Source organism: Orcinus orca, chromosome 11 (assembly GCF_937001465.1).
Source record: "Orcinus orca chromosome 11, mOrcOrc1.1, whole genome shotgun sequence".
In the NCBI taxonomy this organism is placed as follows: domain Eukaryota; kingdom Metazoa; phylum Chordata; class Mammalia; order Artiodactyla; family Delphinidae; genus Orcinus; species Orcinus orca.
Genome location: NC_064569.1, coordinates 87,931,827 through 87,959,725, shown reverse-complemented (window position 1 = coordinate 87,959,725; position 27,899 = coordinate 87,931,827). Strand labels below are relative to the sequence as shown.

The 27,899-nt window shown below is 49.4% G+C and overlaps 1 protein-coding gene across 2 annotated transcripts in view; it reads right to left on the bottom strand.

The window, feature by feature from the left end:
* ABTB3 (ankyrin repeat and BTB domain containing 3) overlaps positions 1–27,753 on the bottom strand; it is a 307,439-nt gene extending 279,686 nt beyond the window's left edge. For both annotated transcript variants that reach the window (XM_004269409.3, XM_033427550.2), the window contains exon 1: positions 26,082–27,753. In XM_004269409.3, the coding sequence (XP_004269457.1) occupies positions 26,082–27,231 (1,150 nt within the window). In that variant the 5' untranslated portion in view covers positions 27,232–27,753. The remainder of the gene's footprint in view (positions 1–26,081) is intronic.
* Between the last annotated feature and the right edge of the window lie 146 nt (positions 27,754–27,899).

Below are 27,899 nucleotides of genomic sequence, written 5' to 3'. Positions count from 1 at the left end.
CACGGCAGTGACGTTCTTCATGCCTGTCTGACCACTACCACGGGCTCCTCAAAGGCAGGCATTTTTTTTTCCGTCATCTTTATCCCCAGGTAGGGTTGCTGGTTAAAATACTGGATGAACAGTTAAAAGTGAACGTCAGATAAGCATGCAATATTGGGCACATAACTTATACTAAAAAATACCCCTTGTTTATCTGACATTCAAATTTCATTGGCATCCCATCCTTTCTATTTGCTAAATCTGGCAATCTTATCCCCAGGGCTTCTTCTCATCTGATCCTCACAGCTCTGAAAAATAGGTATAATACTCATTTTGTAGTTAAAGAAACAAAAGCTTAGAGAGGCTAAACAACCTGCTGAGATTCCACAGCTAGTAGGTGGCAGAGCTGAATTTGAACCTCTAACTTTCCATCTACATGCTCGGTAGACGGTTTGGAGAATGAACGAATGAATGCACACCTGCAGAAGATAAGTAGCTAGAGAACCTGTTATGCGCCTTGCTCTGAGTCATCATTCCCTCCCTCTCTGGAATCCCAGCCACACTTCCTTATTAGCAAGATTGCTCACCGCAATGACCCTGCCCCACATTCCTCCTCTTGGGAAAGGGCCAGCTTCCCGAGAACAACACTGATGCTGTAGATGAGGTCAGGTTCTCCCTAAGTGAAAGCAAATCTCCTGGTGCCAGAACAGCGGGGGGCGGCAGGGTGGAGTGGGGGGGGCGGGTGTCTGGACAGAACAGGCTGCTCACTACCCTGGGAAGCCATCGCCCTGGAGCTCGAGGCCTGGAAGCTGACCATCCCCCACCTGCAGCTGCCCTCCTCTGGCTCAGAGCAGCAGAGCTCCGAACAGGGGTCCCCCGCCCCTCGCTCTAGCCTGTGACCTCAGAGAGCCCACGGTGCAACAAGGCAGGTTTACAGAGAGAACCAGGGTGCGAGGTGGACAATACGTGTCGAAGCAGTTCACACAGGCCCTGCTGTTCCCTCTTCCCGGAATTCTCTGCCCAAGAGCATCCCCACTTTTGCTTAAGTGTCACCTCCCAAGAGAGGCTTTCCAGCTGCTCAGTCTAAAACAGATAAGATCTCCACCTTATGGCTCAGCACTACCCGAAATCACATCACGAATGAAATGTCCACTTGTTCACTGCTGGTCTCCCGCATAACATGTAAGCTCCAAGAACAGCCTCTTGTTCACCGCTTTTGTTTTCCTCACCACCACATCCTCAGCATCTAGAACACTGTCTGGCATACATTTAGGCGCTCAGGACATGTTTGCTGAGTGAAAGACTGAACGGAGGTCTCGGTGTAAAAAAAATTTTATGTATATATATATTTATATACACCTATGTAAATATACACATATATTTATATATAGCCACATACACACACATATAAAACATTAAATACAAGTAATGACGTGTTAAATTTTCCCCAAGTTAGGAGGACTACTTCAATAAATAAAACTAAACTGTCCTCAGCAATGAGCTGAAGCTACTACCTGGCCCGTGTGAAAAATGAATGGGTAGCATTTATACGGAGATTTACAGGATATTATTCACTGCTCTAAACAAAAGACTTTTGTAGGGATGAAGTAAAACCATGATTACCCCCAGTAAGTTTTAGGAATATTGCCGGTTATGACAGTTACTATAAAAACATCGCATAAAAATACCCCATTTTTGTGTCTGGTACTAGGAAGCCCTGACAATTTCTTCATTGCCTGCAGGACCAGAATGGAGATGTGTTCCTATGGCCTTGGCTATTTACTCCCAGGCATTCAGAGACAGAGTCTGTCTGGCAAGTCAGGGTGTCTGCCTCCAGGAAAATTACATTTGCTTTTTTTTTGTTTGTTTGTTTTTTGCGTTACGCGGGCCTCTCACTGCTGTGGCCTCTCCTGTTGCAGAGCACAGGCTCCGGACGCGCAGGCTCAGCGGCCATGGCCCACGGGCCCAGCCGCTCCGCAGCATGTGGGATCTTCCCAGACCGCGGCACGAACCCATGTCCCCTGTATCGGCAGGCGGACTCTCAACCACTGCGCCACCAGGGAAGCCCTGCATTTGCTTTTTATTGGTAAAAATTTAGAGGCAGCCTCAATTAGAAGGGCTTCCTGTCATGGGATACCGCCTGTAGCTGAGAGATCTGGCTACAGGATGCCTTTGTTGGACCATCACAAGGCCATGCTCTGCACCAGCATGCCTCCCAAGTCCTCTCAGTTCAGCCCCACCCAAATCCAGACCTTCCATCTTCCTCCAAATCATAAACTCAGCACCAAAAGGGCCCTCGGGGCCCCCTATGCCAGGGCCTGGTCGAATCCTTGCTCAGGAGCCCCGGCCTTTTTCAACCGGACACTTCTGGTGTGCTGGGCGGCAGAGGGAACAGGTACAAACTCCATCTCAGCAGCCCCAGGTGTGAGTCCCGATTCTGCTACTTACAGACGATGGAACCTGAGACAAGTCACGTGACCTCACTGGGTCCATGGGGGCCAAGGACAGCTCATACCTCAGGGGACTACTGTGAAGATTGCGTGAGATAACGTCTTGTGAAACGCTTAGAAGGTAGTAAATGTTCAATGAAAGGAGCTGCTCTAGCTGAACAGACGGCACAGACCAGGAGTGGGAGACCATCTCCCCGCTTATGAGCAGTCTGTCCGGTTCACCCTTCATTTTCTTCTCCCCAGTGTTCTTGCTTAGCTCCCTCTGCACTCTGCCCACCCCCCGAGGCCCACCCCCAATACCTGCCCAATGTCAGTTCAAATTAGGGGGGAGAAGGCACCCCTGCCCTTCTGCTTCCCTCCTCAAAGCCTGATTGGTCTAATACAGAACTTCCTTCATCCCGCCACCCCCCACCTCCCGATCTCCCTTTCCACGCTGCTAATCCACACTTTTGAGTCTTTTATCGCACTTGCCCAGGTGCCCTGTCTCCTCCACTTAGCTGTAAGTTCTCAGAGTCAGGGAATGAACGTTTCATCTTCATAGTCCCAGAGCCTAGCACAGGGTCTGGCCTGAGCAGGGGCCCAGCATTTGTGTGGGGCAGGGCGGTGAATGAACAAACAATTGAATGAATGAATGAATGAATGAATGAATGGACACGCTGGTGAGAACAGAGCACACGACACCCTGAAGGAACGGCTTTCTTGCTGCAGGCTCTGGGGCCCCACAAAACTTCCCTTCTTGGCCATTCTAGATCCCAATTCCATCTTCTGGGATTTCTGGATGTTGGAACTGTTTGGTCTCCAGCTCTCTGGGGCCACCCTCCTTTTGGAGGAAACCTCATTCCAGCATGGGTAACCCCCCTACCACACTGACTGGGTCAGGGATGGGCCCAACCAATACTCGGTCAGGACCAGTGAACACCAGATGTTTATCAGGATGTCTGGGGAGGGGAAGGTCATTCTCTCCTCCTGATATGATAGGAGGGAGTCAGGTCTGGGGTATTGACAGCCATCTGGCTAGCACGTGAGAAGACGAGCTGAAGATAAACCCACACAGGGAGGAAGGGGCCGCTGAAAGGTACCAAGAGCAGCTGAGGCCCGAGGACATGATGGCGCCTCAATCCAGCAGCCCCTGAACCAGCCCTGTCTCTGGACCTCTCATTTACATGAGCCAGTATCTCCCCTACATGGATGTTTGGGTTGGATATTTCATCACTCGCATCTGAAAGAATCCGAAGACACAAGGCCCTTTTTATCCAAGGACAAAACTAATTCTCTTTGCCGGACAAATCCTATAGAACTCTTCCTTCACAGAGAGCTCTAACGCCAGGGAATGAAGCATCTACTTCTCTTACAAGTGGCCTCACAGATACATTTTTCAGGCCCAGCGAAGTGTCTGCTTGTTTATAAAGGATCTCTTGCCTCCATCACACTTGATTTCGCCCATCTTTTCAACCTTGAGACAAACCATGGTAATCCACAAACAAGATACTTTACTCTCATCTCTCAACACTAAACGCCCTGCAAACAGAAAACAGAGATGGGTAAAAAGGGACTCTCCTTCCAGGCAGAGAACATAATAAGCAATGGTAAAAGCAGGGGTGGGATCCAGCTGAAGGCTTATTCGGTGAGCTGGGATGAACGACAGGCCGGAAGATCATTGTCTTCCTTTGGAAATAAACAAGGTCTGACCATAAAATCATGAGGTGGGGTGCTTTCTGGTCCAATGCTAATTTCTTTTAGAGTCCCTTTACCCACCAGAGTGATTTTAAAAGCAAATCGATCATTTTTAAAAATCAAAATTTACTCTTATTAATCAGGTTGTCAAATTAAAATCTACAGAAATATTAAAGGAAATCTTTGTTGAAGCTCATAGCTGTGTGTAATCAAGATTATGCTCATAAGCAAAGTACTAGGGACAATGAATTTAATGTAGAGGGTGTGGCCTGGCTTTAGCAAATCTTTAAAGTGATCCAGAACACCAGGACCGTTCCTTAGTGCTAAAGGCTGAGCCGGCCATGACAAGGGTGTCCGCCATCACCCCTTTACGAGGGCAATTACAGTTCAGTGACTTTGGGGGCTCAGGGTGAATCACTCAAGAAACACTCATCTGAGGATGAGGTTGTGGAGAAACCCAACCTTTGAAGTCCTTGGATTCACTGGCAGAAAACTGCAAAGCACGGACTGGAAAAATCTGTTGCCTTCTTTGACAGACACCTACTCAGCCTGAAACACAACAGTGTCATTAACCAGCTACAACAGCTGGCTGCCAACCCAATCAATATTCCTCCCTGCCTTCTTCCTTACTAAGAGAACTCCGATTGAGTAGTGGTGGTGAGAAAAATGTGTCCAGCTAAAAAACTAAATTTCTTAGCCTCCCTTGGAAAAATGGTGGCTGGGGGGCTAACTGTTGGCCAAAAAGATAAAAAGCAGGATTACTGGGTGAGGCATCGGTGAAGTTCCTTAAAAGAAGGGCTGACTCCACCAGCAGGCACCCTTTCCCCCACCCTTCATCACTCTTCATCCTGCTTAAGAAGTAGAAGTGATGACTGGAGCTGTAGCAGCCATCTTGGGACCACGAGGGTACCTTAAGAATGCAAACCACATGCTAAGGATGGCAGAGAAGAAAGACAAAGGATCCTGAGATGTTGTAGAACCACCTTCCCGATCTTGGACTGCCTACATGCCTTGGGCTGTTATAAAAGAGAAAACCACCTCACTGTCTTGTTTAAGCCACTGTTAGTTTGGTCTCTGACACTAGCAGTCACATACAATCTGACATCAGATTGGCCAGTTAAAATCAAGTGTTCTTATTGGTCAAGGATGGCACCTTCACCTCTGGTCACCTTTAGCAATCAGAATGCTCTAACTGAATACATTGGTTTGTGCTCCAGTTCAGGGCGAGCTGATCAAGTAATAGCTTCACTGAGTATAGGGCAGAAAAGGGGACAAAAGAACTGGAAGATCCAGACTCTTCCCTCAACGAGTTTATGGTCTAATGGGAGAGGCAGGTCACAGTCAAAGCGAAAGATTTCCAACAGCATAAGGACCTGTATGACCCACAGCCGAAGTGTTTCAGACAGTAAAGCAAATGCTGTGGGACTTCAAAGACAGGGAAAGCTGCTTGTCCTGGGGCAGCCCCAGGACAGAGGAAGGGCTTGGCTTGGAGCAGTGCAACTGAAAGGAGGTAGGAAAGGAGCCATTCCGGGTGGACAAACAGCCTGAGGAGAAGCTTAGAATAAGGGATGCAAGTGTTCACGGGAGGATGAGAGTAGCCTTGGAGGCTACAGAGGTTCCACTGAGGCAGGATTAGGGGGTGCCAGGATGAGGATCTTGGACTTGACCGTGCAGCCAAGACGGAAACCATACTATCAGAGCAAGGCTAATCGGGGGTGTCAGGAAGAATAGACTGAGACGAGGAGGAGGCAGAAAACAAGACTAAGGTGAGGCTCCGGTAAGGAGGCTGACTGTGGTCTGTGGGCTCCTGGGACATTGTGAGTGGGGGTGGGGCCAGTGTAGCAGATGGGATGACAGGAGCAACGGTACCACCACGGTCTGTCGGGCTGAGGGTCACTCTGGACAGCTAGAGGGACAGAGCAAACTGACTGCACATCATCCCTCTTCTCCTCCCCTGCAGGCAGGCTCCTTGGATGGAAGCTTTGACATTCATACTCCTCCAGTCCCCCAAGGAAGAATAAAGAGTGTGAGTCTGGCATCCATACCGAAAGAAAGATGCTAGCCAGCCCTGCTCCAACTGACAGTTCAGGATTCCAGACACAAGATCGTGATGACTTGGAATGGAAGGGACCTCACCTGTCATCAAGAAGTCACAGAATTCTAGAATAGCATGAGCTCCTGGAAGGCTCCTGAAGGACCATCTCACCCACCAGTTTTCAAAGTGGGTTCAGTACAGCAGTAGGGTCCCCTATACACAAAGCAAAACAACTCTGCTTTTTCCTGTTTCACGTACTGATGTTCCCCAAAAAGCTGTATTCCAAGCCAAAGGGTCACCACCAAGTCTGAAAGCCACCGACAAACAACTCTGGTCCAATGCTAATTTAGAGTCCCTTTACCCACCAGAACGATTTTAAAAGCAAATCCCTCATCTTACTGAAGCCCACTGAACGGTGCACCCCCTTTTTTGTCACCCCCATTGAACTTGTAATGACTCAGCTAACATTTACATTTCCTAGACAGCCTCACAAGTTTGGGGCAAGGCTATTCCCATTCACTGCTGGACCCCCAGCTCCTGGCACAAAACCCACCACAAGGTAGGTGCTCCATAAGCATCTACTAAACAGAGCTATGACTGAAAGGGGCTGGAGACGGCTTTCAGTGCAACAGTGGCAGAGCCACGGTTACTCAAGCCTGGACCGCGCCCAGTTATTGCAGGCGACCGAGCTCGGGCACGTGGTTAACAGGGCATCCTTGGCTCCTTGACTCAGAGTTCCCAGTTACCTATGGCAGGGCTTGGAGTCTGTGCCCCAGGCCTTCCCACGCCACTGTCTCCAACCTGCATTACAGCTCACGGCATCCTATGCTTGAGTAATGGTTCAAGCTCATCAAGGGCACCAACTGCATCACATCCATCGTGTCTCTCCAGCACCAAGCCTGGCCGAGAACAGGCACTCAGCACTGCCTTTCTGCTTCTCTTCACCAAATTCGTGATCTTTTACAAACATTTGGCAAGTCTTTGAAAATGCAGTTGGGAACATGCAGATGGTAAAGTTACTAAGTTAGAAAAATTCTCCATCCTGGGAAATCTCTGGTGAATCTCCCAGGAGTGGTTTTTTTTTTTTTTTTTTTTTTTTTCCTGCCTGAGTGTTCATTTCTCTTCTTCTCTCTAAAATGGGAAGGTTGGCCTTAATCAACCCCTGAGGGCAGCATCAATGCTCCATGTAGTTGTAGGAAAAGAGCCCGGTGAACTGTATAAACAAGGAATCACATTGCAGGCACCAACTGTGTTTTCATTCCACATCCCTGAGTCCAAACACCTGTAGAACCAGACTTCCTATCCAGATTTCTAGAAGACACGCCGCACCACCCACAGGGAGCGGGAGATGCAGGAGAGGACTCACTATTGACTTTGCATGAGATTCTAATGACCTCAACAACTATATAGCGTGTGTGTGTGTGTGTGTGTGTGTGTGTGTGTGTGTGTGTGTGTGTGTGTGAGAGAGATACCTCAGTTGGGCATTGAAACTCTCAGAATGACCTTTCTGAGGCCAATCTCAACTCAGTTTCTTGATGTCAACACACAGGGCCTTTTCTTTCCACTGGGCAACTCAGTTTTAGGGCCTCTTCTTGGGCCTACAAAACTATCTGATGCCTTATAAGTTAAAATTATCGGCTATAAAACATGAAAAGAAAACTGCAAGGCCATAATTAATAACTGTAATTAAGTGTAATTAAGTGGCTAAAATACATACAATGAAATCAACATCATGAATTGCTGACTTCAATATTCTTAACAGTCTCATTACTGTTGGGGTGAGGGTAGGGAAGCTGGTTAGGTTTTTCTCATTTTGCGAGAATTCCTGAGGACACGTGACGATGGGAGAGAAATCAAAGCCCACGGTAAAACAGGTAAGATACACACAGAGCAAAATAATTCTCAAAGCAAAACCAGTACAATTTTTTCCAGCCATAACACACACTTAACGGGTATGTTTGAGGGTGACACGGGATGGTCCCTCCAAAGATAGGGTGGCTAGAGTTTTGGAAAATGTTAAAACCACCTATATGACAGTCTACAAAATTTTAGCTATCAAAACTCAGAAGATATGGCAAATGTTTGATTTCTGACAATTCTGCTGAGCTGATGTAGGCACTTGTGCATGTGCGTGCGTACACACACACACACACACACACACACACACAGTGGCTGCCTGTTTCCCGGGTCTCTGCTGCAGTAACAACTACTTCCCTTCACTTTATCCAAACGAAAACAAACTGAAGCTTTCCTTGATGTACGACGCATGATCAATAACCTCCCACTTCTCTTTTCATAGAAAACTCATTTTACTTTAAGGCAAACATGATGAGTGATTAAGATCCATAACAGAGACCCTGTGGGTGGAATACATAAGGATTTCTGACTGTGACAGTCCTTGCAATGGAAAACTTTTGGCAAATTGAAGACCTAGCCGGCAGCATGTCTACCACAGGGCACACCCATCTTTCCAGGTACCCAGGAAAGACCTCTTTGGTGTGGGGACAGAATGGATTTTACAGCTGAGCTGAGCACCCTGGGCTTTGTGAGCCTCTACACGTGTTTTCCTTCAGCAAGAGTGAGCTCAGGCTGGGCCACCTGTTCCTCTAGAAAGTTCCACTATGGGGGAGGCTCAAGTGGCCCACGATGGAGGCCCCTTCCTTTGGGGCCAGTGGGAAGTTGGTGAAGGGTCCATCTGCAGTCTGCAGAGCCCACAGAAGCTCTGATAATCCAGAGGTTACCTCCTCCCACGGTCCCTTCTCTCTTCTTTCTGAGTGGACACTCCACTGTGTCCTGACCTCACTGTGTTACTGACCTTCAAGGAGCAGCACCTGAAGCCCAAATCAGAATGGTCTGGGTGGTCCCTCCTATGGCTGAAAATGGAAAGGTGGGAGCCAGGGTCAGACTCAAGGTTCCACTGAGACCTGAGAGGATGCAGGGGAGGGAGAGAATAACTCCATACATCCAAAGGTTGGGGGATCCAAAGGCTGGGCTAATCTCTACCTCCTGATGAGTCTTCAGGTGGGGCCGCTGTGTACTATTCACACATCCCCTTGGGATAGTCAATCCAAGTTCTCAAAATACTTGAGCGCCAAGAATGCTCATGGAGTGGTATTGGGAAGCACAGAGAGAGCAGCCAACAGGGTTAACGGGAACGCCTGAGGATAACGCACCAGGTGACTGGGGTGGGAATCCCAGTTCCTGCTCCCCCAGTGCGCGGCCTGGAGTGAGTCCCTGAGCTTGTCTGAGTCGGTTTCCCTGACCGAGGCGTGGAACTAACAACACTGACCTCAACGGTGGGGCTGGAGGGCTTAATGAGAGAATACCGGGAAATTGCTCGGCACAAATCCTGGCGCGGCAGACCTCCGTAAACGGGACCCGGGGTTACTCACAACTAAGGAAAGAAAACAAAGCCGTGTTTGTTTTGTTCCTGGGGCAGCATGGCATCGTGGAGAGATGCCAACCTGGGGGTTCGGGGAGCTGAGGCTGGCCCCACCATGAACTCAGAACTTTCTACCTCTAAAACTCGGGATCTTGTCTCACCCACAGAGCTCGCTCATCTGCCGGTGGCTGTGTGGCCTCACACACGTCTATTCATCCCTGTGGTTCTCAGGTGTCTGCTTTGAAACATCCGCCTGATACCCAGACTATGCTGCATCAGGAGAGCTGGGCAGGCTCCTTCCAGTTCTAAGATGCAAGGGTCTCTGCAGACACAGCTTTCAACTTTGAATTAGAGCAAGGTGCCATCTCACAGGAAGAAACCGGGTATAAAGGAATAATGAGCAATCATTTCTTTTCTGTTCTTCAAAGAGAAGGAAGCTTTGAAAAGGAGAGATTTTCAGTGCGGAGAATTCAGAAACAGAGGAAGACACCCAGCCAGTTAGCCAATGGTTAGCACCGGCCTTCCTGTCCATGAAGTTCCATTGATTCATGGTTCATTTCACAGACCACAAGTATTTATTCCATGCCCACTATATGCCAGGTGATTGTGGTGAATGAATCAGACAAGCTCCCCTGCTTGAATGGAGCTTACATTCTATGGCCTCCTTCATTCATTGAACAAATACGTTTAAGTGCCTACTATGTGCCAGATGTGGTACCAGAGATGCAAAGATGAAGAAGACATAGTCTGACTTGTAAGGATTAACAGGCGAGTGAACTGTTCAGTATAACCTGACGAGTGCAATAATAATAGAGGTTTCAGATGACTGGGGAATGATAATCCCAACAATGACAGCTGACATGCATCGGGCACTCACTACCCCAAACTCAGTGCATATAAATGTCAGGTCACTTCATTTTTTACCCCCAAGATACTCCTATGAGGTTGCCACTCTTACAGAGGAGGAAACTGAGGCTGAGAGAGAAGACCTTGTCCAAGGTGGCACAGCCAGTAAGGGATGGCACTGGGATGGGCACCCAGGCTTCTGGCCTCAGACCCTTGGTTACATGACATGATACACCATGTTGACTGCTCTCCAAACCATCAACCAGATTAGACATGTTGGTGAGTAAATAACTTAATAGCCCGTGAGTCACAATATCCTAAAGTCACCATCTCCTATGTCGGGGTTTAGGAATTCAGGACTGATCCTTTCTGTTTATGTAAAATTGGTTTAGCCACAAAACCCCTTAGAAAAAAAAATATACATGTTTCTTTAATACAGAGGCAAGCCAGTTTGAACCTCAGACCTTTGAAAACCACAGGTGAATGTGCCGACTTCAACAAATGAAAGCAAGCCCTTTGGCGTGGAAAGTTGGAATGTGTCTGGCTGGACAGGGTTATTTTGGGTAACAAGACAGCTTTGATAGCAGAGTTCTACCTCTGCTCCCTCATATCAGAAATGCCACCTGGGAGGTGAGGATGCAGCAGTCAGCGGAGGAGGAACAAAAAGAAGAGCTTTGCATCAGGCAGCACGCAGAGCTGCAAATAATTGTGAGGATGGGGAGAGGAGAGTCACGTTCGACTCTGAAACATCTGGTTAGTGGACCCTGCATTCTACCAGTTCTGTCTCTTCCCAGTATTGGTTCCCCTCATTCCCTTTTTCTCTTTTCCATCTCTTTTGGGTCCAGGAGCTCTACAAGATTCCAAGCACAGCACTTAGCTTTCTCCCCTCTCGCCACCCAACCTCGCTCAGTGCTTCTCCAAGCCTCAGCGGGACACGCTCTCCTGGATTGTCTCCACAGCCAAAGCCAAAGCACACTGTGTGATCCCTGCTCCCTGGGTAGCCTGAGCCTCCTGGGATGTCAGAGCAGCAAGGACTTGCTAATCCTCCAGGCCAGTGCCTTTCAAACTTGATCTGGCAACAGAATCCCTTTTTCAAATGCATCTTATGCAAAAGTCCGATATAAAAACAGATGAAAGGGTAGCAACTCTGATGAAATGTGTGTGTGTGCGGGGAGTCTCCCCATGTGACCCCTATAGTACTCCGTAAGGCCCTTTACAGGAACCTAAGACTCAAGAAAGCCCAGACTGAAGTCACCAATTTGGCCTAATTCCCTTAATTTATAGATGACACACTGAGGCCATTTTCCCTCCATCCCTTTGAGAAAACATCCAAAACATCCTTCTTGTTCACTATGGTTAGTGTGATTCCCATTAAGCACATCAATGATGCTTGTTCACTGGGCCTCAAACAGTGCCCAGGGGTAGCAGGCAGAAATACTCCCACAGCTCGGGGAGCAGTGGTGGGAACTACCTCTCTTGTCACATGACACAGTTGATCACTTCCTCCTCCTAGATATTTTCTTCTGTTGACTTTTAGGATATTTCTGGCTCTCCATCTTACTGGCTGTTCCTTCTCAGTCTCCTTTGCTGGGTTCTCCTCTTCTGCCCAGGTCAAGGAAGGGCTCCATCCTTGGTCCTCCGGTCTCTTCTACATTCACTCCTTAGGTGACCTTGTCCTGTCTCATGCTTTTAAAACAACTCGCATGCTCCCAGCTCCCAAATTTGTATCTCCAAACCATCCTCTCTCCTGAACACCAGCCGTGGCTATCCAGCTACTACCTGACATCTGCACTTGGATGTCTGAAAGGCACCTCAAACTTAGTACATCCCGATCTGGACTTCAGATCTTTCCACTATTCCAAACCTGCTTTTTCCATGGTCTTTCCCACCTAGTTTATGGCAACTCTACCCTTCCCTTTGTTCAGACTGAACCTTGGAGACATCCTTTTTTTTTTCCCCAAGTTATCCCCCTCTCCCTTTGGTAACCATAAGTTTGTTTTCTATGTCTGTGAGTTTGCTTCTGTTTGGTAAATGAGTTCATTTGCACTATTTTTTAGATTCCACATATAAGTGATGTCATATATTTGTCTTTCTCTGTCTGGCTTACTTCACTTAGTATGATCATCTCTAGGTCCATCCATGTTGCTGCAAGTGGCATTATTTCATTCTTTTTATGGCTGAGCAATATTCCATTGTATATATGTGCCACATCTTTATCCATTCAGCTGTTGATGGAGACTTAGGGTGCTTCCATGTCTTGGCAATTATAAATAGTACGACTATGAACATTGGGGTGCGTGTATCTTTTCGAATTAGAGTTTTCCGTATATATACCCAGGAGTGGAATTGATGGATCATATGGTAACTCTGATTTTAGTTTTCTAAGGAAGCTCCACAGTTTTCCATAGTGGCTGCACCAATTTACATTCCCACCAACAGTATAGGAGGTTCCCTTTTCTCCACACTGTCCCTGGAGGCATCCTTGACTCCTCTAATTCTCTCACACCCCACACCCAGTGCGGCAACATCTTGCTGACTCTTCCTTTCCATAATGACCCAAATCCAATCACTTCTTAGCACACCTGCACTGCTACCACCCTGGTCCAGGCCACCATCATCTCCTGTCTGGATTACTGTAAGAGCCTCCACACACCGGCCTCCCTGCCTTCCCTCCTGCTCTTCTAGAGTCTACTTTTGACCAGCAGCCAAAGCGATTCTTTTTATTTTATTTTATTTTTAAAGGAAGAATGGGATCTTCTTTTATTTATTTATTTATTTTTGGCTGCGTTGGTCTCCATTGCTGTGCGTGGGCTTTTCTCTAGTTGCGGCGAGCGGGTGCTACCCTTCGTTGCGGTGCGCGGGCTTCTCATTGCGGTGGCTTCTCTTGTTGCGGAGCACGGGCTCTAGCACACAGGCTTCAGTGGTTGTGGCGCGTGGGCCTAGTTGCTCCCTGGCATGTGGGATCTTCCTGGACCAAGGCTCAAACCCGTGTTCCCCTGGATTGGCAGGTGGATTCTTAACCACTGTGCCACCAGGGAAGATCCCAAAGTGATTCTTTTTAAATCCTAAGTCAGACCTTCAGATCCTGACTCAAAATCCTGCAGTGGCTTCCTAGTTCACTGAGAGCAAAACCCAAAGTCTACAATAGCCTATGAGGACCTACCCAAGCTGGCTCCTAGGGACTCTCTGTTTTCCTGTCTTATCCCTCTTGGCTCACTCACTTCTCTCCATCATAATGGCTTCTTTGCTATTCCTGCCTCAGAGCCTTTATACTGGTTATTCTCTCTGCCTGGAACACTCTTCCCACAGATACTCACATGGTTAATCCCTCAGCACCTTCACCTCTCCCTGCACCAACATCACATTGTCAGTGAGACCACCCTGACCACACTATTTATAATTACAACCAGCCATCACCAGCCCTCCAGATCCCCCTTACTCTGATTTATCTCTTCCATGGTAGATATCAACATCTAACGTCCTATATTATTCACTTACGTTGATTGTTTAGGGCCTCCCTCCACTAGAATGCAAGTTCTATGAAGGCAAGAATTTTTGTCTGTTTGCGCACTGGTGTATGCTCAGTGCCCAGAACCATGCCTCTTCCATAATAGGCTCTCAATAAACATCTTTTGAATGAATGAATGATTAGCTTGCAGCTTGCAGATCACTTTCACATCTGAGGACTCATTTGAGCCTCAAAACTCTGCTGGTAATTAAATCCTCCCAGGAACCCAGCAGGACCCTATGGGGCCTTCCCAGGACAGGGCCCCACCCCCCCGCCCTGCCATATCCTCTGCTGTAGCTCCTCTCTGAAGTACCCAGGTAATAGTATCTGATGCATATTTCCTAAGTTTTTCAGATGCTAAAACCCCCCACCAAATGGAAGAAATTAACTAGTTGATGATCATGAGCCCCCAGACCTATTGGTACCCAAAGATTGTTAAGGTTAACTCCCTGTTACCTCACCATCAACCAGTCAGAGAATTGTGGGTGACCTGATCACATACCCTGCGACCCCCCTCCCCCTCATCTGGCCTTTAAAAATGCTTTGCTGAAACCCTTTGAGGGAATTCAGGGGTTTTTGTGCATGAGCCACTCATTCTCCTTCCTTGGCCCTGCAATAAACCTTCTTCTGCTCCAAAAAAAAAAAACTCTGCTGGTTTTTTTCAGATAAGAAAACAAGTCCAGAGAGACTAAATCGCTAGCCTAAGATCACACAGCTTGTTCCACAGTGGGTCTCATGCCCTCCTCTTCTGTCCTTAAACCCTCAAGTGCATCTGATCTGACCACACTGGTGCCAATCTCTCCAAGGCCCAGGCCCCACCTGCCTCCCCAAACTCATAGCCCGGCTTGCTGGGGACCACATTTACAGGCTCAGTACACAGGATGCTTCCCCCCACCACCACCCAGAGGAGCATTTGTACACTTTCACTCAAATGAACTCATATCTGGTTTCTAGGGACCATGTGACAGAGACATCAGCTTCCAAGGCCAGATTCTAACCCCAAATACAGGAGGGACACTGATACGCTGCCCACCCCCAGGCTTCTGTGAAAACACATTATCACCACAACTGGACATTCTGTAAGGAATGAGGGAGGAGGTGCGGGCAGCAGGGAGCGGAGAGACACACTGCAAAACAAGAAGAGGTCCTCCTTGTTCTTTCTTACCAATCAGAGGCTGAAATGTGAGGTCACAAGTACAACTTAATAACTGCTTCTAGCCTCCTGCTGAGAAATTTCTTTTGGGCCTGAGCCCCAGGAACAGCTACAGCAGCTAGTTTATCTCTGTCTCATCCATCACACTGAATTGTGTATCTGCTCACGGCGGCTCCTTTTTTGCACAGGCTACTGGGAAACCCGAGGGCAGCAAATCCTGGTTTTCAGGTCTTCAGACTCCAGGACCTATACCAGAGACCCCCTGGGCCCCTGGTTCTCTGACTCGCAGGTGGCAAATTGTGGGATTTCTTGGCCTCCATAACCACATGACTCAATCAGTGTTAGCTTTTACCATTACTAAGGGCTGGTAATGGTTTTCCAAAGTGTTGCCTCTTTTGACACATAACTTTGTATGAATACCAGAACCTGGTAGTATCATGATTTCCCATTCTTACATGAGAAAACAGGTTCAGAGGGATGGCAGCCTGTCCAAGGTCGCACAGCATGGGTACCCCCTGCTACGCCTGAGCCCAGGTCTTCCCGCTCACTGGAGGACTCATCTCCCCTCCTGTACCCCCTCCTCCCCCCTCCCCAGGCTCCCAGAAGCCCCCAGAGGTTCCACATGATGGGACCATCAGAGGCCATGAAATCACCAGCTTGCTCTTGGTCTGTTCCTTAATCCACAGCTCTCATGCTGGGAGGAAGGAGGACTTAGAACAGCAACCAAATCAGCAACAGCAGTGGAAGCAGGTGGGGAGGCGTGGGGGAGGTCGCGATGCAGAGAGAGGCTGGGGCCCCGCCCCTGGAACTGAGCCTTTGGCCCCACACCTGCCCCTGTGACCTGAATATGAAGCATCGAGGGACTCATAAACTGGCCCCCAAAACGGCAGCTGCAGGACGGAGCGAGCAGGAGTGGGGGTGAGGGTAGGTTTCTAAAGACAGAGGAACAGATGCAGAATTCGGAGACTCCGACCCGCGGAGGAGATGCCCGGTCCTTCTTCCCCGCCGGCCCTGATGGCAAACTCCAACATGGGAAGAGAATTTTGAGTCTTAACCCCAACCCCACCCCGGGCCCCAAATGTCTAGTCTCCCTGTGCTGGCCACAGCCAGCCCAGAAGCACAAGGGAGGGGCAGCTGGACTCAGCCCGCATCAGAGGGGGCTTTGTCCTCGGGCCCCATGAACCGCTCCTAAGTAGGTCCTGCCATGGGTGCAGTTTTACATCTGGGTGATACTTTGTGAATAAACTAAACCTGCCTCAGGCCTGCAAGCTGCATGAGGGCAGGAACCATGTGTAGTTTTGCTCACAAGGGTGAACCCAGGCCCTAACCCTCAAAGTGAAGGGGCTGAGGGAGGAGGCCGAGGGAGGGAAAAAACATGTATCCATGTATGCTCCCCAGTACTTGACATTTTAGAGGTATCGAGAGAGAGACAGAGGGAGAGGGAGAGACAGACAGAGACAGAGACAGAGAGGCAGAGAGGCAGAGAGAGAGTGGGAGACAGAGAGGGAGACGGAGAGAGGGAGACGGAGAGCGGGAGACAGAGAGGGAGACGGGGGGGGGGGGGGGGGGGGGGGCGGTAGGGAGGCAGGAGGTGATCTGTGTGTGCGCGATGGTCACACACATCCTGCGCCCCTGGGTGGCACTGTGAGCTGGGATTAGGAAGAAACAATGGCACACGCTACCCAAGAACCCCCGCTGAATCCAAGCAACCTCAGCCTCCTTAAGATTCCACTCACCCCGTAGAGCTGCCGCTCTGATTTGCTTTCAGACGTTAACGCGCTGGGGAACCACTAATTTGATTCTACCTTCGGCTCACCTGATCTGCACAGTAATTGCTTTCCTTGGCTCAAGCTATGGAGACCTCTGCAAGCTTCCAGACTCGCATTCCCTTCTGCTGTGAGACGTACGTAGAGTAAAACCCGCAATGTTACACCCAGGTGGCAAATTAATCTTCAAAACTGCTGTCTGTCGTCAAGGCAGCCTCTCACCCCACTCTGCCTCCCAGGAGTGATCTGGTTTGGAGGAGACAATGCATCACAGTGGAGGGGAGATGGGCTAAGAATCCAGAAACCTGGGATACTGGTCCAGATCTGCCATGTGACCTTGTGACCTTGGGCAAGGCAGTATCTCGCTCTGGGCCTCAGTTTTCCCATCTGTAAAATGTGAGAGTTGAACCAGAAGCTCCGTTGGGACGAGGCGTGGCACAGGTGGGAGGAAGGTGGAATGTGAAGTCCCTCAGGCTCAAGTTCAAATCCCTGCTCTGCCATTTATTGTCTTAGCAACTCTGGGAAAGCTACTAAATGTTTCATAGCCTCAGATTCTTCTTGTGTAAGATGGAGGTGATAACAATACCTGACTGCCCTTCCCACATTCACCTTTCCCTTCCTGTCTGCTTTCTGTACTGCAGCCAACATGAGCTTTTTAGAACACAAATCTGATCACAGCATCTCCCTCCTTAAAAGCTTCCAAAGGCTCTCCAGTGTCCTTGGGAAAGACAGACTCCTTAATCTGGCAGACGCTTAGTCCAACCTCTAAACAGCTCCACTCACTTGGTTCTCCCATTCCAGCCGCACTGGCTGCTTTCCTCCTTACCGAGCTCCCTTCTGCCACAGGCCCTTTGCTCATTCTGTTTGCATTCATGGAGTACTCTTCTACCTTTTCAACCAAATACACCATTCTTCAACCTCATTCAAGCCTCACTCTTCCTTGCTTCCTTTCCTCACTCCTGACTACATCCAGAGCCTCAGTAAAGACTCTTACAGCCTCATTCATCTCTCTTTTGTAGCTACTGCCACAGCTGTAAATTTACATCTGCATGATTGATTGTTTGATGACAAAACTAAGTCCACTACAGGCCTGCAATCTCCATGAGGGCAGAGACCATGTTGCTTAACATCTAACACAGTGCCTGTAGAAAAAGTCTTCATGAACATAATAAAATCCAACAATGCCAACATTTATTAAGCAATTTCTACATGCCAGGCACCTCCCCAAAGCTCTAAGAATTAGGTTTTATTATTTTTCTCATTTAACAAAAGAGAAGACTGAATAACAGAGAGGTTAGGTAACTTGCCCAATATCACACAGCTATTGAATGGTCAAATCATGTAAGTCTGGTTACTGGCAAACTACTTAAAACCTTTCACTCAATAAATGAAGCAGGGGACAGGGGACAGGTCTTTAAGCAAGGAGGCTGGTACTTCTTAAGCATTTAATAAGAATAATAATTGCTAACAGACAGTGAGTTTTTATGATACGTTCAATATTATTCCGAGGATTTTACATAAATTAACTCATGCTCCCAGTGACCCTCAGTGGTGGAGGGGGGGAGCACTACCATTATCCTCATTTAACAGATGAGGAAACTGAGACTCAGAAAGATTAACTGGCTTGCCCATGGTCACCTGGCTTATGGGTGGTAGAGACTTGGTCCACCTAATTCCAGAGTCTGGGAAAACTCAGTCTGTGATTCTCAGGGAGGACAGATTCCCCACCAAGCCTCAGATTTCTACATTCAGTTCTTGTAAGAAGGCCTGAGCTCCTTCTGGCACTGAGCCTACCCAGCTAGACAGGATATGGAAGGAGCTGTCCCCTGGAGGCCACAAAGCCACCCGCTGCTCCGGGGTCTCGGGGAGGAGGCTACACAGCAACGTCATGGACAGCTGGGCAGTGACTCACGGGGCAGCCAAGGAAGAGGAAGCCAGCAGGGGCTAAAAAAAGACATATGACCACACATTATACAAAGGAGCATCATCAACCATGACCACCAGCACCAGGGCAAGCCCCGCTTCCACTCCACACGCTCCTCAAGCTGCCCTGGAGTCCATCTGGGATCCTCTCAGAGTCTCATTTGAACTGGATTTCACCACTGTGCCATAGCTGTTCAGAGCACAGGCTCCGGACCCCAAATTCCAACTCTACCCCTTAGTAGCTATGGCATCTCGGACTGGTCACTGAACCTGTCTGAGCCTCAGTTTCCTCCCCCAATAAAATGGGGATAAAAAAAACACCCACCTCACAAGAACAGTGTGAAGATTAAATGAGCTAACGTGTGTGAAAGGCCCCATGCAGTACCTGGCTCAGCAACTGTTAGTTCCCCGAGTGGATGAAATGCAGGGGGTGGCAGAGGGGAGAAGACAGGCGTGTAGTACAATTTGCCTGGAGCACCCACTCTCTTGGATTCATATTTTAACCATGCCTGAGAGCTTCACACCAATTCGTTATTAATCCATATAGCATCCCACTTCCAGAACAGGATGATAATAACAAGAATAATAAAGATAAAGGATAACAGTTGTTAAGTATGTACCATGTACGAGACACTGGGGAAAACACGTTGCACCCACCATATTATTATTTTAATATTACTTTGATCTTCATAAACATTCCATAAGGCAGTCCAGAGCCAGACTGCCCCGGTTCAAATGTGACCCAAACACTTGCTAGCTGTGTCGCCTTAGTCAAATTCTTGAATTTACTTCCTAATTGACTTCCTAACCTGTAAAATGGGAACAATAATAATAATAGCACCTATTTCATATCGTTGTGGTGAGGATTCAAATAGTTAATATATGATGGCGGAGATGTCTAGCACTCTACCAAAAATTGATGCCCCTCTAACAGTACAGAATTGTGGCTGGGAGTGGCTGCCTTGCCAGAGACCATAATTCCCAGCCTCTGATATCTAGTTGAGGCCACATGACTCAATTCTGGTGTCTGGAATGTGGAAGCAATTAATATACCCACATCCCAGACTCTCCTATAAAAACATCCCCATCCTCCAAACTGGAAGCTCCTGGGAGTCACGTGTTCCAGAGGGCAGACCCTCCATCAGATTCCATGGAACACAGCGCCTCCCTCCCCTACCTTCAACAGGACTCAACAGGAATGAGAAAACAACTTTTATTGTGTTTAGCCACTAAGATGCTAGGGTTTATCTGATGCCGCAGCTTGCATTACCCTGACTAATAAAGAAATTGACAGCGTGAGTGGGCTCCTTATCTATGTGGCATTGGCTTAGAAGTCAGATGGTGGGTTATGATGCTTGAGGCTGGAAAACTGGAGCACCATGTTATACAGCAATAAAAGGTTTGCTTAAACTGTCACCTATCACAACTTAGAAGGCAGAACTCATGTCTACTGAGCCTGTAAGTGCTAGAGGAAAAAGGACTGAAAAATAATGGTAGGAGAGTGTGCTGCTCGTTCCTGGCTGAGTTTAGCAAGGTATTAGGGAAAGAGAGGATCTCAGGCATGAATTAGTCAGTTTGCAAGTAAAACTGGAAAGGAATAGTGTAGACATGAAGAAGACGATATTCCTAGATCCCAAACAATAAGAGTAAAGATTGAGCAGACTTCTAAGTGAAATAAATATCAGATGAAGTGTATAAGCTTCCCACCACATAAGCCTGATGGCCTCAAGGTAGCTGTCGTTAAGTTGAGTGAGAAATTGAGGTATGGGGTTAAGAAAGCCAAGAAATAATCCAGGCTTGAGAATTAGGTCTAGGAAATAACTTTGACTGCTGGCACACTAGACGTCATAGATGAAAATCCTACTAAGTTGTTGTGGGAATTGTTCTGGCAAAATCTATAAGCTTGGATTTTAAAAACCTTTTACTGTTAAAGCATTAAAACAATCCTTGGGCCCCTTAAAGTTCAAGGGCAGGAACTAGGTTACACAAGATTTAGAGCCTCAAGGAGGTCATATTCCCCAAGACCCATTTCAAGTGTGGCCGAGAGGAATAATGGACAAAGAAAATCCTGCCACAGGGCAGAGCCACGACCATGGAGGACAGTGAACCAGGAAACTGCTTCCAGAGAGCAGAATCAGGGCTTAAGCAAGGAACCTCACCCACTTCCAGGGCATGGTCACACAGTGTCTGCCTGGCAAGATTTCATAACTACTAAGGGCCGGTGACTTCTGTGCGTCTTCCACTGTCGCCTTTTCCTAATGGGTTATCCTCCAATATGGTATATGGGCACAGAGGGGAAGATAATGAGTCTCTTTTAGCTCATGGGTCTCTGAACCATAAGAAGCCATATTCAATCCCATGGATAGGACAGGAATTCACCCAAAGATCTTGCACTTTAAGTTGGAAGCACTGATTGGCCAGAACATGAATATCCTCCCTTAGGGAAGGATATTTTGTGTGTGTTTTGTGTGTGAGAAGAAGGAGGCACATAGATATTTGGTGGCCAACGGGGTCAGTGACACATCTGGCCAATGATATATGGGCATAGTGATGAAGGTTCCTTTCAGGCTTAGCCCATAACACCTTTCTTAAGATCCTCCATACTCTCCTTCTTTCTCTACCTACGGGCTGGATAAATGTCCAAGGAAGGCCCTAAAGTCCACATATGGAAGGTAAAGCACTCTCTCCATCAGTCGTGGTACTTAAATGACCCTCCAGCACCCTCCCACCACACTCCTCCCACAATCAGACTTTAGTGAGTAAGAAAGGACCTTCTATTGTGTTAAGTTCCTAAGATTTGGGGGTTGCCTTCTATAATAGCTAATGTAACGACAACAATTATAACATATAGCACTCTTCGAACAGTGCCTGGCACATAATAAGCACTATACAAGTGTAGCTATTATTATTATAATACTCATTTTACAGACAGGGAAACTGCAAGTTATGGGTGTGTCTGACTCCAAAGTCAATTACTATTTTATATTTACCTCTCAGTAAATGATAATCAGACCCATTTTATAGGTAAGTTTGGTGTCTGGCTCAAGGTCACAAATAATAACAGACCCAGAATTAGAGGCCTTTCTTCTATTCAAAGGCCATTAGCCACCCCGCTCCTGACCCCAGATCTCCAGGTTGGTCCGCCATTGTTTATTTTGTTGTTATTTTTATGGTGTGTTTCAGGAAACATTCTACTTACAAATGCCCCAGCACTGAACTGGCAAATCTGAATAGAAAACCAAATAACCCTCCACTGACCTGAATTCCAAGTTTTAATTTACATTAAGCTAGTTAATTAAAAACATGCTCTGTGAGCACAGACACTGACATGGCTGGCTGCTGAGATAGCTTTTGCAGTCCTTTGTAAAAAGCTGGGTTTCTTCTGTGATGTTTTTGTCCAGCACAGCAACACTGTACCATGGAACAGTGCGACCAGCTCCGGGGATGTGGACGGGGTGATGCGCGGGGCCGGGGGGGGCAGGCAGCAAAACTGCTGAGTAAGCATTTAGTTTATGAGCAAAAGACCTGAACACCAACTTACCCACCAAACCAGTGCTGGTGAGGCGAGGGCTCATGTTAATTAAAATTTATAAAGTGATTGGGGATCCCAGCAATGAAAGAGACTATTCCAAATCACCTTATTATTATCATCACCAGCCTGAATAATCTGTTTTTTAAGGAAGAGCCATTATTATCGAGTGCCTACTATGTGACAGTGGTTTTCACATATCTGATCTGATTTAATGCTTTTAATCACCCTATGTGGTAGGTTTGGGTTTTCTTCCTTTTTCATGTCTTTTTTTGTTTTGTAATCCTTACTGTGCAGATGAGAAAAACAAATTCAGCAAAATTAAGTCACTTGCTAGAAAGTGGCAGAGCCGAAATTTGAGGCTAGATCTCTCTAAGTGTAAAGCCCTTCTCCCTTTCATCACACCACACTGCCTCTTGCAGTCTTCCCTTCAAATTCTTTCTGCATTTAAAACAAAATTTCATCCAAGGATGCCTATGGCTTTTTTATGTTTCCTTTTTTTACTGAAGTGTAATTTGCAATACAGCGAAACACACATATCTTAACGTTACAATGCAATGCATTTTGACAAATGCAAGTACCCCTGAACCCACACCCCTATAGACAGAAGAGACATTGCTATCACCCCATGTGTCCCATGTGATCCGTTTCCTGATTCCTCGAGCCATAGCAGCAGCAAATTAGAAAGGCCGACAGGTGCAGAGACGGCAGTAAGAATGCGCAACCAAGGTAAAAAGACTTGAAAAGATGATTCAAGGAACTCAGAATTCAATAGTTTCTTTCAGGATATCATTGCACAATATTACACAATAGATTGCTCAACTCAACAGGCATCTAATAAGCTCCAACTGTGTACCAGGCCCTCTCAGACTTGACAGAGGATATAAAAACGTGAAATCCAGTACTGCCCAGTTCAGTTTAATAGGAACATATGGTGTGTTAGAACAGAAGGACTGTCAGGCTATCAAGGGCCTTGGTCAACTGAGTAGGTAATGAAGGGCAGGGAGGATGGCCTGAAGGCAGGGAACTCATCTGTCACTAAAGAGAAAAACAGTTAAGTTGCCTGTGCCTCAGTTTCCTCCTCTGTATCATGGGGATAATAGCAGTACTTTTTCAAGGGAATGTTGAAGAGTAAATGGGTCAATATATAGAGTAGTGTTGGATGCATGTTAGCTGTTATTAGCTTGTACGTCAGTACTTGTGCAGCCCCTAGATTCAGTAGCTGCTCAATAAATATTGATGAACAAATGAATTCACAAATGAATAAGTGAGGCTACTGAGTTAAAGGGGGAAAAAGGTTATGTAAAGCATGGGCTCCTTAATAAAGCTTGCATATCAGAAAGAATGTCATGCAAAGTAGTTGAAGAAATAGGTTTGATGTTTAATGTATGTTTCAGATACCTAAGAAATTAACTGTTCATTTCTTACTGCTTCCTGCCATTTTTAACAAGCCCAAGGAAAAGAGATGAAGAGATCACAATGAAATTACAGTGTATCTCATACCAAGAGATGGCGAAGGGGCCCTGAAACCTAGGAGTTAAGCTCTGTGGTGTGGGAAATGCTGTGATGGCAGCAAACCCTAACCACTACACATTCACCCTGCCCCAAACCAGCTCTGCGGTCTTCTCCTTCCTCAAATTATACTTATTCCAAAAAGGATAAACACAAAATCTGTCTTTAAAAGATGTTAAAGATCATAAAAGTAAAACCAATTTGAAAAAATGCAGAGGCTACTAACAAAAACAGACAGAGCTACAAGAGGACCTGGGGGTGTATCACAGATCTAGGCCCTTATTTTATAGATGAGGAGACTGAGACCCAGAGAAGGAAAGTGAGTTATGACCCACAGTCATAACTTCAAGAGAACGGCCAAGGCAGAGTTGGACCAGGGCACCCAGCATCCCAAACTGGAGCCCAAAGGGGAATGCTCCTTCTTCCCAAAGGACACACAGGAGTGGGAGGAGATTCCAGCAGGTAAGGGTCTGGGGGGCCAGTAGATTGTAATGGGGAGGTAAGAACAGGGGTGGTGGGTGCATGCGGAGGGAAGAAAATTACGCCTCTCTGCACTTTTTATTGGGGTAGGGCTTCAAACAAAGAACCGTCCAGTCCAAAGCTCCTGGGTTTTGCAGGTGAATCCGACTCCTCCTCCGGACGAAGCACACACAAAGACCAATGCCTTCTCCCAGGTGTTTCCATTTCATCAGGAGTTCACGGGTGGAGGTGGGCAGGCACGGGGAGCCTCACAGGCACCCTCCCTTTAGAGGTTTAGCCCTCTACTGGCAGCAGAGGGGGAAGGGCTCTGCCAAGGAGGCCAGAGGAGTCTTGGCGATCAACGCAGAAGTCGCCATCCTGCCCCCACCACACGAGCACGCGCGCGCGCGCACACACACACACACACACACAAGCTTTGCTTCTTCCTTCCCCTCCCCCAACGATGACCAAAGCCAGGTGAGGGGATTGACAACTGGAGGTTCTGTTTCCGAAGGGCTTCTGCGGGAGCTGCTTGCTTCTGCGCACACTCACAGGCACACTTACATACACACGCACGGACGCGCGCACACAGACTCTCACAAATACGCACACACTCCTATGCACACACTTGGCACCCACAAGAGGCCGGGCCGCGCCCGCTGCATCTCTGCTGCAGGCCCGGGGAAACGACAGGCAGCAACATGAATGAAATCTGCCCAGAAAGACTGCATTTCAGCTCCAACCACGCAACTTCCAGCCAAACCGCCGAATATGCAACAAAGTTTTATTTCGCTTTTGGAGTCTCCAGATACGCTTCTACCATTTCCTGTGGAAAACTGAAGCTTTGAAGTGTCTAGCTCCGGCTTTCGCAGACACGCAGGACCGCCAGCTGGAGCTCTCCAAAACAACAGCCCCGGGCCCCACCCCTCCGCCACCAGAACTGCAGGTTCAAACCCACCCAGCTCCGGCCTTCAAAACAAGGGGTGCGGGAAGGAATGACAGAACCTGCTGGAAACGACCTCTTAAACTGACAGTCCCTTCGGAGCCCCGCCCCACTCCCATCCTGACCGGGTCCCTTGTGGCGCTCCTTAAGCCAAGTGGTGACGCCTGCACCTCCTAGCCAACCGACAGAGGCAAGAGGTCGGAATCTGGGGGGTCTGCCCATTGCACAGCAGCCACCAGCTGTGAGCTCTGGCCCTCAAAAACTGCCCCGGAAAAAACTCGGGACCTATAAGCCTTCCCGCGTATAGGTCCCACCTCTCCCTGACTTTCTAGGCCGAGCGAGCTCTCAAACATTCTGCCTTTACGGCCGCAGGGCCCTGCCTTCCTGCGCTCACCGACGGTGTCCCCGAGAGCTCGGGGAAGTATGCTAACTGGGCGGCGAGGGCGGAATGCGCCTCCTCCTGAGTTCCAAGGAGCCAAACTCCTGCGCCCGGGTATGTGGCATCTTCAAGGTCAAAAATAAATTTAAATAAATAAAATGTTTAAAATGAAAAAAACAACAACAACGAAACACAGGGCTCTGGCAGAAATATGTACTAGGCGCAAATGATCGCACACCTGTGCCTCCAAAGCGATGCTGGGTTCTTCCCACCGCCTGCCTGAGGCAGCCGCTGTCCCGCCCCGAATCCGGGGCGGAACCGCGCCCTCTCGGACTTGGGACCCTACCAGCGGCGTATAGTACGCGGATCCCGAAAGCAGGAGGGACCAGGGATGTTTCTAGCCGCCTCCAGCTCGGCGGTTCCCTCGGAGGCTTAAGACAGCAGCGGGCAACCGGAAGGGCGCGGGAGGGGGCCGGGAGGCAAACTTACGACGAGAGTTGGCCCGGTTGGGTGGGAGGGGGCAGCACCCGCGCAGCCACTTACCGCTGGCGTTCTTCCCGCAGATGAGGTGCTGGTAGGGCTGCAGCAGCCCCCAGATCTCGGAGTCGTTGTTGACCGTGTGCTCCAGCGTCTCCACGGTGAACTTGGGCGCCTCGTGGAGCGCGTGGTGGTGGTGATGGTGGTGGTTGGCGGCGGCTGCCGGTGGGGCTGCGGCGGCGGCGGCGGCAGCGGCGGCCGGCGGGGCGCAACAGCTGCTGCCCCCGCTGGCGCTGCTGGCTGCGCTGCAGGCGCCGCCGCTCGCCGCTCCCCCTCCCGGCGCCTCCCGCTCCTTATCCGCCACGGGGGCTGCTCCGGGGCCCGAGCCCTGACCCGGGCCGGAGCTGGAGCTGGAGCCCGGGCCCGGGCCGCTGCAGCTCCTGGGCAGCCCGGAGGCCACGACCCGCGCGTAGATGTCCCGGAAAAGGCTCTCCATGCAGGCCGTCAGGTAGATGGCTGCGTGCTCGTGGATGCGCAGCGCCACGCGGCTGTCCACCATCCAGCGGTACACGCGGCCCACGGAGAAGGTGAGGCCGCAGCGCGCCGATTTGCCGCGGCCCAGGCGGTCGCCACCGGCACTGCTCATGTTGTAGAGGGACAGCGCGGCCAGCGCGGCCGCCGTGCAGTGAGCCGCTAGGCCCCAGGACAGCACGATCTCCATGGCGCTCTGGATCTCGTACTTGGTGCACTTAGCGAAGCGCAGGCTCAGGCGCTGCGCCTCTTTGGCGATGCGTACCAGCGCCCGGCTCACCAGCGTCGACAGCTTGGCCAGTGCGTCTTTGGGTAGGCCGCCGGGGGGCACCGAGCCTGCCCGGGGATCCCGCGAGCGCAGTAGCAGCGCCTCCAGCTCCTGGAGGGTCCAGGGGACCTCGTCGAGGTCCGGCAGCAGCCGCGAGCAATGCTGGCCGGCGCAGTCCAGCCCCTCGGAGTCTTCCACCAGGGCAGTGTTGACAGTGTCAAAGCTGTTGTGCCGGCTGTGCATGGAGTCAGCTAGAGGCGGCCAGCAGCTCCCGCCATACGGGGACGCCGGGTGCGAGTCGGAACAGCACAGGGACAAGTTGGAGGAGCGCACCGAGTCCGCCGCGCCACCATAACCCGAGTCCAGCGTCAGATCCTCCAGCGTCCGAACCACGGGTTTCTTACCTCTCCTGGCCATCGCTGCGCCACTTCATGCTGCGGCCGCCGGGGAGCCGAGGGGAAGCAGCAGCGAGGAAAAGCGGGCGCCGGGGCGCAGGAAGATCCGAGTCCGCGCCGCCTCGGCTCACTTTTCCACCAGACGCTACTACCTACTGTTACTACTTTCGGATGCCTCCCCGAGCCGTCGCCGCTGCAATACGCAGGGCAGAGCAGAGAGTCATCTTCCAGAGCCCGGGCCGGAGCTGGGACACGCTGAGGAGCGAGCCAGGCCGGGGGAGAAGCTCACGCCGGACTCGTCCCTTTCTTCCAAAATAAAATAAAACTGTCTGACCCGCTCCCCACCGGGCCGGGCTGGGCGCAGAAACCACTGGGCGCCGGCCTCGGTGTTCGTAGGACGGAAATCGACCCAGATGCCCGCGGCAGCACCTCTGCCGGCAGCTGGCTCTCGGCTCTCGGCTCCCCGGCTCCCGGTTCCCGGCCCGGGGTTCGCTCGGCGCTCGCCCGCCCGGCACTGAAGCGCCTCAACGACCGCGACAGCTGCAAACCCTACAAAACCCCGCAAGCCCCGGGCAGCCCAAGGGGGCGGGCGTATGTAAAGCAGGGCCGGCGGAGAGCCAATGGGATTGGAGGATGCTAATTACCTCTTTTTTAATTCCTCAGCTCCACGCAGCCCCGCCCCTCATACAC